This window comes from Cryptomeria japonica, chromosome 10 (genome assembly GCF_030272615.1).
Source record: "Cryptomeria japonica chromosome 10, Sugi_1.0, whole genome shotgun sequence".
NCBI lineage: Eukaryota > Viridiplantae > Streptophyta > Pinopsida > Cupressales > Cupressaceae > Cryptomeria > Cryptomeria japonica.
Window position 1 is genome coordinate 564,071,388 of NC_081414.1, and position 11,431 is coordinate 564,082,818.

The 11,431-nt window shown below is 34.4% G+C and overlaps 1 protein-coding gene across 1 annotated transcript; it reads right to left on the bottom strand.

Moving 5' to 3' along the window:
* Window positions 1-229: 229 nt before the first annotated feature.
* LOC131060729 (cytochrome P450 750A1) lies at window positions 230-3,323 on the bottom strand. Its single transcript, XM_057994080.2, has 2 exons — window positions 2,364-3,323; window positions 230-1,196 (listed from the first exon to the last, which is right to left on the bottom strand). The coding sequence occupies exons 1-2, from the start codon at window positions 3,270-3,272 to the stop codon at window positions 585-587; spliced, it is 1,521 nt and encodes a 506-aa protein (XP_057850063.2). The 5' UTR covers window positions 3,273-3,323; the 3' UTR covers window positions 230-584.
* Between the last annotated feature and the right edge of the window lie 8,108 nt (window positions 3,324-11,431).

Below are 11,431 nucleotides of genomic sequence, written 5' to 3' on the forward strand. Positions count from 1 at the left end.
AATTGTATATAGACCTAGATGACTATGATAATATGAATCCATTACACGCTTAAAATATCCAAACATTAAAGACTTGTAAAAGTAGTTTTTTGGACGGCTAATATCATTTCTCTAAATCATGCAATTATATATAGACCTAAATGACCATGATAATATGAATCTATTACACGCTTAGAATATCCAAACATCAAAGACCTCTAAAGCTATTTTTTGAATAATAGAATCATGAATCCAAATCATGCAACTATATATAGACCTAAATGACCCATAATAATATAAATCCATTATACACTTAGAATATCCAAAACTTAAAGACCTCCAAAACTACTTTTTGAATGATAGAATATCATTGATCCAAAACCATCCACCTAAATGGCCATGATTTTACAACATGCAAGTGCAAGGAGGCACTAAAACTCTATGCATTTATAATGCATTACTAGAGTAGATTGTTGCACTTGCACTTATTACTGTGTTACTAAAAGCAGGACCTTATTTCAATATATACTATGCCTACATATATTTATTGATGGAAGGAGATTGGGTTACTAAATAGTATACCATATTCAAAAGGAGAAGGTAGATCAGGGGCAAGCGGGCAACCTCAAGGTCGGAAAGGCAAGAAGTTCATGTTCTCTGGGCGTGGTGGCACCAAAGGTTTCAGTCATGTCCAACTCTCCTTCCACGCGCCAATCAAAGCAGTGCACGAGCTGAGCAATGGTAAGCGTCATGATGGAGAAGGCCATGGTAGCCCCGGGGCATCCTCTTCGTCCTGCTCCGAAGGGAACCATATCAAAAAACTCCTTGGCTTTCACAAAATCATCATCTTTTCCCATGAATCTCTCTGGCATGAACTCCAGAGGATCATTCCACACGGAGGGATCTCTTGCAAAAGCCCAGGCGTTCACAATAACCCTGCTTTCCGCCGGAATGAAGTAGCCCTCAACATTAGAATCTTGTATTGATTCGTGGGGAAGTAGCAAAGGCAACACCGGGTATAATCTCAGAGTCTCTTTCACCACACACCCAAGATATTCCATGCTTCGAAGATCGCTGCTTTTTACTGCCCTGTCCCTGCCCACCACGCCTTCGATTTCTTCCCGCACTTTCTCCACCACGCTAGGGTTTCGGATCAGCAAACTCATCGCCCATTCCAAGGTAGTGGCCGTTGTTTCCACGCCAGCCACGATAAGATCCTGCAGAAAAACCCTTCATAAGTAGAAATTTGTTTACTAGTATGAAAGAAAGAAAGATTTTTAGATGGTTGCTAGCAATATGAGATTATTTGTCTTTCCGAGGGATCCATTCGGCCAGCTTTAAATCACACACACTAAGCAACATATTAAGTCTAGAGAGTGTTAGTCAACTTGAGTGTTTAACACTTTTAAGTCTAGAAGTATATTCTTAGTGTGACTATATACATTCTTAGTGTGACCATATACAGTAAGCAACATTTTAAGCCTAGAAAATGTCAATCAACTTTGAGTGTTTAATACTTTTAAGCCTAGAAGTGTAAGCTTAGTGTGTGATGTATAAGTAGTTCCTAGGCAGACATATCCTGCTTTTTGTGGGATTTGAATTTGTGACCTTTCTTTCAAGAATACAAGTTCTTAATCAGGATGATTCATGAGGAATATAGATTAAATAGGTCAAAAGATATCACATTCGAGCCATATATACCTTATCCTTGTGACCTGTCTATCATATTCTGAATGATAGCATATTTTTATTTATCACTATGAAAGAAAGACAGATTTTGAGATGGCTTATAGTAATATAGGACTAGTACTTCTTAGGAGGCATACATATCCTGCTTTTTGTGGGATTTGAACTTGTGACCTCTCTTTCAAGAGTTTGTACAAGTTCTCAACCAAGATGATTTGTGAATTTGAGACATATAGACTCTACGCCTTTGGGACTTGAACTTGTCACCTCTCTTTCAAGAGCACAAATTGTCCAAAGGATGATTTCTGATAAGATATTTACCTTTAAAAGAATATAGAGCACAAATTCTCTGGAATAGAAATTTATTCACTACTATGAAAGAAAGAAAGATTCTCTGATGGCTTATAGTAATATGGGATGACCCGTACTTTTTTAGGAGGCATACATATCTTGCCTTATGTGGGATTTGTGACCTCTTTCAAGAGTACAAGTTCTCGACCAGGGTGATTCGTAAGAAATATAGATAAAGTGTGTCAAAAGATATCATATTTGAGGTATACATACCCTACTCTTTTGAGACTTGAACTTGTGACCTCTCTTTCAAGAACACAAATTCTCCATGATTGTGATATATAAATAAAGATGGTCTAAAGATATCATATTATTTTAACATTATTGAATTAAAAAGAGGCACTTACAAAAAGGACGGCCTTGATGTTTTGAGGAGTGATTGAGATGGAATCGTTGGACTGCATCGCGAGAAGCGCGTCAAGGACGTCCGTGGTTGAGCTGCTTTTCCTCTGCTTGTGCTGCTCCATTATTTTGGTAGCGAATTGGTCGAAGGATTGATGTGCCTTTCGCATGCGCTTCTTTAATCCTTGCAAATCCATCCAGTCTGTCCAAGGAATAAAGTCTCCAATGTTGAAAAGACCAGCTAAGTGGGAAATCTCCCACAACAGAGCTTTAATTTCCTTGGCATCTTCATTCAAATGGTAGTCATTAGATTTGCCACCAGAGAGGATTCGCCATAAATGCGCCTGTATAATGGACGACATGAGCTTGCTAAGATTGACAGCACTTTTGCCCTCTCGGCTCTCCTCCCACATTGAACGGAGAGCGAAATCAAGCTCCTCCTCCAGTATGGGTGCGAAGGACTCCAATCTTCTGTCATTAAACAATTCCACCATGCATACTTTCTTCATCTGCCTCCAGTAAGGCCCATAACGATTGAAACCCACGTCTTTGTAGTTATAGGCCATGTGCTCTGCTGCAGAGCTTAGAGGCCGGTTGGCGAAGATTGAATCCTGAGTTTTCAAGAATATTTTGGCCATGGCAGGAGAAGAAATCACAACTGCGGGAATAGAGCCCAATTTCAGTGAGAAAATGGGCCCATATTTCATAGCAAGATGTTGAAGACTATGGTGGGGAAGCTTTCCCAACTGAAGCAAATTTCCCAAGATAGGCCAGGGAGTAGGCCCAGGGGGCAATTTTCTTGCACCTTTTCTATGCCTAGAAAGTTTACGGAAAATCCAGAGCACCACCAGAATCACAACAGCAGTGGTGAATGCTGAAGGTTGTGCATCGAGAAGCAACATGGGAAAAGACATATCAATTGAAAAGGCTAACAAGTAGATTATGATTGTTCATTTTTCAACCTCAGCTCATGTCCTACTTATACTTTCTTCCACTCACCCCAAAAAGATGGCTTGCCTCTAAAACCTAAGGTTCTAGATTTGAGCCTCATCTGTCGTCATAAAATTGTATCTCACAAATTAAAATGAGACCCAAAAAGACAAAAATTTGAAAGATTCGCTTATACAAAAGCCTATCCAGCCATATAAATGGCAGGCCCCTCCCACCCAAAATTGAGGCAGTGGTAACTTACATAATTCCCCTTCCACATTCAACCTTGCAATTGATCTTTACAATTCTGATGTTATGGATAGCTACTTAGCTACGCCAATTCCGGCAAGATAGTGTTGACTTATGGAAGCATGCATTGAATGAAATATAGAGACGACTGAAAAGGGTGCTCTGGATATTGATGAAGAATAGTGAGCCTAGGCTTATAAGTCATGCACGTGACATTTTGTCTCAAATGAGGCAGCTTAAATCTTTTTGTCATTGAGACAGGACTAATAATTCCGATACGCCATAAAATGGTCGACTCCAACATTCAACCACGTGAAAGATTTAAAATAAGTTTTAATACTTTTTTATTTTATTTGTATAGTGGAAGAGTTGAACTCACCATCCATTATTGTTTTGAAGAATTGTCGCGTAGATGTAGTTATAGTTTTTCTTTGTATATTCAATTTTATAAATTGAAAATTTGAGAATACTTTTATTATAAATTAGATGTAGTTATAGTCTTTGTTTGCATATTCAATTTATAAATTGAAAATATGAGAATGCTTTTATTCTAGAAAGTGATGTTGGATATTCAATTCAAACATTTTATAAAGATTCTAGAACTTTATATTATCTAGTGCAGTTATTTTTAAACATTAAATATTCAGTAATTAAAATTAAATTTTAGCTAATTAAAATGGAAATATTAGTTATATTCTTTTTTTGATATGAATAAGATGTGAGTTGTAGTGCCCTTTCTAGACTTGTGTTTTGATTTGCGTTCTGATAGACTCATATAGATTTATGATAGATACTTGGATGGTTATTTATGACTCTATTGCTATCTTAGATGGTGACATTGATGCTAGGACTCTATGTGGATTTATGATTACTCGATATGACTCATCATGTTTTGGAGATTTATGTGATTGATGATGCTAGACCTATTATATGATATGTGGCATTTTGATGATTCTTATGGATGGATATATATGATTCATGGATTTGCATACGATCATTGCTTCTTTGGACTATGTGACTCATGATGATACTAACCCTATTTCATGATGATGATTCTATGCGATGTCTTGATATTATATTGTTTAACTGTCTTCGTGAGTAGAGACCATGCCATATCACTTATTGCGAGCATGATATGTCGTCGCGATTCTCCATCATATGTATGTTTATTATGATGAATATGTATCATATATGTTGTGTTTGGTGTTGATATAGGTTTGCAGGTACCAGACATTGGCTCCACCTGGCTTCACGAGTCTGAGCATGTCCTTATCCCAATGGCAAGTTGTCAAAGATGACATAGTTTCCCTCACACACTCTAGGTCTAAGTTGTGTACCTTGTCGATTGCGCCATGATGCAAGTTGAGGTTAGGGTCTTGTGTTGTGTTTGTCCCCTTGGCATAAGATGATTGGAATCTATGCTTATTTAATTGGGTAATGTGATTATTGTCTAATTATTTGATTATATATATTTATTTGATTATTTTGGATGATGAATTCATTGCGAGGTTTTATTTAAACCAATTAGGATTGATTTAATTGGTTTATTGGTTATTTAATTGATTTAATTATTGTGTAAATTTAAATTATTAATCATCTATTTATTTATTGATGAATTATTTATTTATTCAAATTGATTATTGATGAAATTGAATTATTTTAAAGGTTTATTTATTTATTAATTATTTAACGATTTATCTATTATTTGATTTATTATTTATTTATGTTGTTTATTGATGAATGTCTTGTTTATTTATTGTTGTACTGCTTTATTTAATTAATAATTATTATAGGTTTTGATTTATTGGCTTTAATAAAATTATTTATTGTTATTTGTTATTTGATTCTATATTTTTAATTGAAGGTCCTACTTTTAAGGCCTTATTCATTTAATTTATATAATTGATTTTATTGGGTAAAGAATTATTATTGAATGTGTTTATATAAATTTTATATTATCAGTAATTGTATTTGTAATACATTTATCTACCCTTGCGTGTGATTGGTTGATTTTTAATTGGTAGGTAAATTATATTGGGTAAATAATATATCCCTCAAAACTATACAAGTTAGGTATAATATATGATTTATGAAATATTTTGATTGGTCGACGTTTTGAATGGTTTTTTTCTATTTATTTTGCTTTCTAGAATGGTTATCGGGTTAATCATCCAACAGATTTTGGAATTCGATTGAAGATTTGGCTTGAGGATTTGGGATTGCTCAATTGCAGATTTCTACATTCTTGGATTGCGTTTGCAGGTTGGTGAAATTTTTCTCTTTGAAGTTTAATTTTCCAGAAAGATTGTTCTCCCTGTGACTGTGCAATTTGATTTCTGGATGTTATGGAAATTATTTTGGGAGTTCTTGGATTGAGTTGAAAGGTTTTTAATTGGTGTTGAAAATAAATTGGGAAGGGAGTGCAGAATATTATTAATTTTTCAGATCTGGAGAAATTGATTGCCAGGATGTTTTCTTGTATGTTCTCTTCGAATGAAATATTCCCTTTTCCCTGAGATTTAAAGATGTTATTTATATTATTAAGGATTTTCTTGTCAACATTTATTGTGTTCCTTGAATTCTCCTTTGTTTCAGTAAGATTTCTTATGTTTTGAGCTTTCTAAGTGCACTTTTCACTCTCTGTGACTTGCATTTTCTAAGAGAAGACCTTTAGGAAGTGTCGGAGACTTTTTTTAGGCCTTTTTTTGCTTGTATGAAGTTCCTTTGATGTTTTCTTGTTGATTTGAACATTTCCCCTTCATGATATGTGCCTTAGGACTCAATCTGAGCACTGTGGGAGAAATATTTGTTCATTGTTTTCTTTTTTTATGTATGCAACCGTGCAATTTTGTTAATCCTCAGTTATTTTTGCATCCTTAAAGCCCTCTGATTTGGTCATCGATGTCTTTTTTGACCCCTTTTCTGATCTGGGCAAGTGCCCCAACCAATTGAGTAGTTTATATTGCATTTTTGGCTCATTTCCCCAAAAGTGCTACCAAAACAACCAAAAATGCCACTGGATGTACCGGGAGTGCTATTATGCATACCGAGGCCACTATTCTGGAAGCTAGGGGTGGTGGGGAATGAACCATGAGTGTTGGCTAAGTGGCCCAGAGAGCTAAGTCCAGAATTAAAAAAGCTAGGTCATAAACTGATATAGCTATCAAATGAACCTAGAACACTTGGGAATGGACCTAAAATGCCATTTCACTTACCAAAAATTCCATTGCATCTACCAGGAGCACTACACTGCAATCCAGGAGCGGTGCTCTGCATTTTGGGAGAGCTAGACTACTCTGGGGGTCTTAGAAAGTCAGTTTTGAGCCCAGATTAGTGTCTTGTTGGATTTGTGATTTCTCTAGAGGCATGTGCTATCTATATTGACATTCTCAGAGTTGCATTTGATGTGTTTTGATCCTTTATTATGTTTCTTGTGCTCCAGTAAGAGGACTCACATCTTATCGTTGAGGTGTTTCATATGCGATATGTTGCTCCAATGAGAGGGAGAATACCTCGTTGTTGAGGGATTGATTGTATGGATCTAGTGGGATGTGTTATGCCTCACTGTTGAGGATTTGTTATGATTTTGATCTCTTTTATGGATTTCATTCATGATTGTCTTGTTCTTTATGTTGATTTGGTGAAGGCCTCTTTCTATGAGTATGGTTTATGAGTCCTCTTTGCTCAGTTTGTTGTGACTGCTCTTATATCATTTTTGGGCCTTCATGACTTTTCTTTATGTTCTTGGATGTGTGTTATACCCTATGATTTTGGTCCATGGTGGGGAGAGTGGGCTCTTGCATGTGTGGACCGGGGTCTTGAGTATTAGGCCTCTAGGAGGGGGTTTAGACTTGATGAAACCACATGAAGAATTTTCTTGTAATTGCAAGTGATAACCTTAATAATTGATTAGTGGGTTTGGGTAATTAGAAATTCACTAAACAAGATAATAATTGGTTTTGGCCCCACCTCATAGCCCTTGAGTATTACTTAGGATGAGCTTGGGAAGATCATTGGAGCGGTAAACTGATCTCCCTTGAATGGATCCAAGGTTGAGATGGTTCCACATTTCTATTAGGGTGAGGCTTGACCCCTTTTGTTGTGAGGATAGCATGTGATGACACTCTTTCCATACATGTGTCCATTATCCATATGACTTGTTGTTGTTTATGCCTCTGGAGGTTGATTGCTTTGATTCAACCATGTGAAGTATTTGATGTTGTATTCTTATGTTGGAAGTCTTGAGAAGTCATGTTGTATTGTTTGGTTTATAGGTGTCAGCTTAGGTCTTGAGTGTGAGTTGGAACCCTATGTCATCTCCTAGCATAGGAGGTGGTTCCTTTTTGGTTTCACATGGTCAGGTGGTTTGATGTCTTCTTCCATTGGGATATTCCTCTTTTTTTATGCTAGCGTGTGTGGATCAGATTCTTGGATTCTTCATGTGATTCTTCTTCAGAGCTGATTTCTATGTACATGGAAAAGAATACATTGTATCATGATGATATGTATATGTAAAAGAGATTATGCATCTTTGTAATAGGTTTCTATGTGTAATTGTAAATGAAATTGTAATAGGACATGATGAAATGTTTAGGAGAGGAGTGTTCGAAGGTTGTACTTTGATTTGGATGTATTTGAGTTGCATTTGTATTTATGAGATGAAATTGTGTTATGTCATGATTTAGAATAAGTGATTAAAAGAATAGAATGGTTGCATTGATCCTTATTGAGTAATTAGGATATTATCAAGATTAAATGGTTAAATATATTCTAGGATGCTTTTAATAGAGATTACCATGTGAATGAATTATGCATATGTGTTAATGTTGTTCTAGATGAATGAAAGGTAAATGGTTAGATGATATTAGAATATAATCTTCTAGATAGATAAGTGTTATGTTAAGATGATGCCAAGTAGTGACGTTAAGCTACCCTAAGGAATGGTTATGTTTGCAAGAGTATAATAGAGATATGTTGATGTTTAGAAAGAATTAATCCGCTTGCGTATTTTAGATTTAAGGTTTTATACATGTTGTTTCATGTGTACATGCAATTAGTTAATGTTATATTGATGTATGTTAATGTTAACATAGTGTAATGGATGTTTTAAAAAAAAAAATTATCTCCATTTGTTAGTAGATTTTAGATTATTTCTCTAGGGTATTTTGGTGGGCATTACATGAGCACTGTTGATTTATCTTATATTTTAATTGCTACTATAAGAATGCAAAATTTAACCTTTTAAGTGTAACATGAAAACAAAATAGAAAATTTAATAAAGAAAGAAAAAAATTAATTCTTGTATGATTAGAGTTATAAATAATTACAATATATTTTTAATCATATATACATATTCATATATATATATATATGTACATGTATATGTGTATACATACATGTATACACATATATACATATACATACATATATAGATACACACACATGTAGATGATATATACACACACATGTGTGTGTATATCTATATATGTATGCATATGTATATATTTATATATGTGTGTGTGTGTGTGTATATATATATATATATATATATATATATATATATATATATATATATATATATACATACATGTATATTATATAGATATACAACACATATATGTTTTAATACATATACATATACATATATACAACCATATATACACACACATGTATATATATGCATATATATGTATATGTATGTACATACATATATATGAAATAATATAATATTTTTAGATCTGATTTTATTTTTATTTTGTATATAAAATTATATTAAATTATGATGGCATGAAACTTATAATACCACTTGAATTGAACCAATAGGTGTGCAAATTTAATGTTTTTAAAATTTAAGTTGTAAAAAAAAAAAGGTATTTTCTACATAAACTATAGCTAAATAAATTCATAATTGTCAATCATTTTTTTTTGTTTTGAAATGAGCAGTGTGAGTGGTAGGCAGGAATCTCCTAGTTTAAATGTAGGTGGGTAGATTTCTCATGGTGAGGATAATTGAGTTGGTTTTGATGCACATTGTTTGAAGGGTGGTTCAATGGTTAGTACTAATTTACATGAAGATGGGAGTGTTCCTTTGTTCAAGTGCAACCCTTGAAAAGTAGTGAAGATGTTGAGATTGGTGAGTCAACCGTCGAGACCCAAAACAAAGTGTGTGGGTCCTCCTCTACTCCCAAGCATAGTAAGGTGGACACTTCCAAAAGTTTATATCCCTTGCTTCTTTGGAAAGAATATTTCAAAAGTGATCGGTTCAAACCCTTAGATGGTGTCCAAGTTGTACACTCCGAGGAGGACACAACCATTAAAATCAAAGACCCCTCCCTAGACCGCTCCTTGGTCAAAATGGAAAACTCTCTAGTTGGAAGGTTTTTTGGTAGACATCTTGATATTATGGTGGTTATAAAATGATCTACTACACACTAGATTGTGAAAGTTAATATCTCTATTTCTACTCTTTTGAAAGATCTTATTTGCTTCACCTTTTCCTTTAAAGAAGATAGCATCCATATTCTCACTTCGTGGCCTTAGTTGTTTAGAAAGAAAATCCTAGCTCTGTGAAATAGGTTGAAATGGGATCCTAGCCTAGAGACATAAAATAAGATCATAAATCAATATCATTCATTAGATGAAATAGCCAATAAAATCCAACTTTATCCCCAAATGAGAGTTGGATGTTATGTATGATTATTTCCTCTTTTAACTTGATGTGAATGTGTAATGGCTAGGTAAAGTGATGTAAAATTGATAATATTCAACATAAACAAGCAAATACAGAATTGGAAGTCAACTCAAAAGTATAGATTTGGAAATGGGATGTAGAAAAGATTTTGTCACTCAAATTTGGAGTTGAAAGTGTTAGACAATTGAGCTACCTGCACACTAGTCTTGGAGATCTTTTCCTTAGATGAGGCTTCATATTGTAGATGAGGAGGTTTTATAGATCATTCCATCCAAAATTCAAAATAAAAATGTCAAAATATGGTGATAGTTGGTATTGTCTAGAAGTTTTTGATTATTTGAAGTCTAGAATTGTTTTCTCAATTTACTATGTGCAAATCTGCAACTTTTTACCATCGAAGCTTTAATCCGCACATAAAGAAACGGTAAAAATGGTTGTGATGTATAGGGGCTTGCCTAAGTCTAACCCCATGTTGGTTCTTCCACCTCTAAAATAGTAATGATGATGGAAAGAGAGGCTACCCTTGGTAGGGTAGAGGCTAAATCCTAAATGAAATATTGAATTGATAGGAATATACCTTAGGATTGATAATGGTCGTGATGCATTTCTATTTAGATATGTCCTCCAAGTGTTGATACAATAACATGATGAATAATAAAAAAAATCCATCATCAAAATATACTTGAAGATAAGTTGTTGTAGTATGATGCCTCTTGTACTCAAATGTGCTCTTGAATGAAGGAATTGGAACTCTTGAATTGGAATGATAGATTATGAATTCTTGTCTTAGGTTGTCAATCATAAATGATTTACTTATAGATAGGGTTATTAAGGTATTTTCATATTTATGTTGACTTCTATTGGTCAACAAAAATTGAGACTAGATTTGCAAATGGGAAGGCCCACACTATCAATGGCTATAATTTTGGAGAATTTTGGTGGGTCATCCATATAGGCTATGACACCTAAATAAGTCCATGATGCCCCAAAAAGGTCTATGTTAAAATTTGAACATAATCCCACCAAAATAGAGACTTTAAAAGGGGAGTCATGGGTATCAAGGCTTGTGATGCTAAATCAGATCCTAATTTGAGTATTTGACAACAATAGGATGTGATAGGGTCAAAAGTAGGCTTGAAATGACATAGGAGAAGGAATGCTTATGCAAGGGATAAAAAAGGAGTGTGAAATAATAAGGGGATA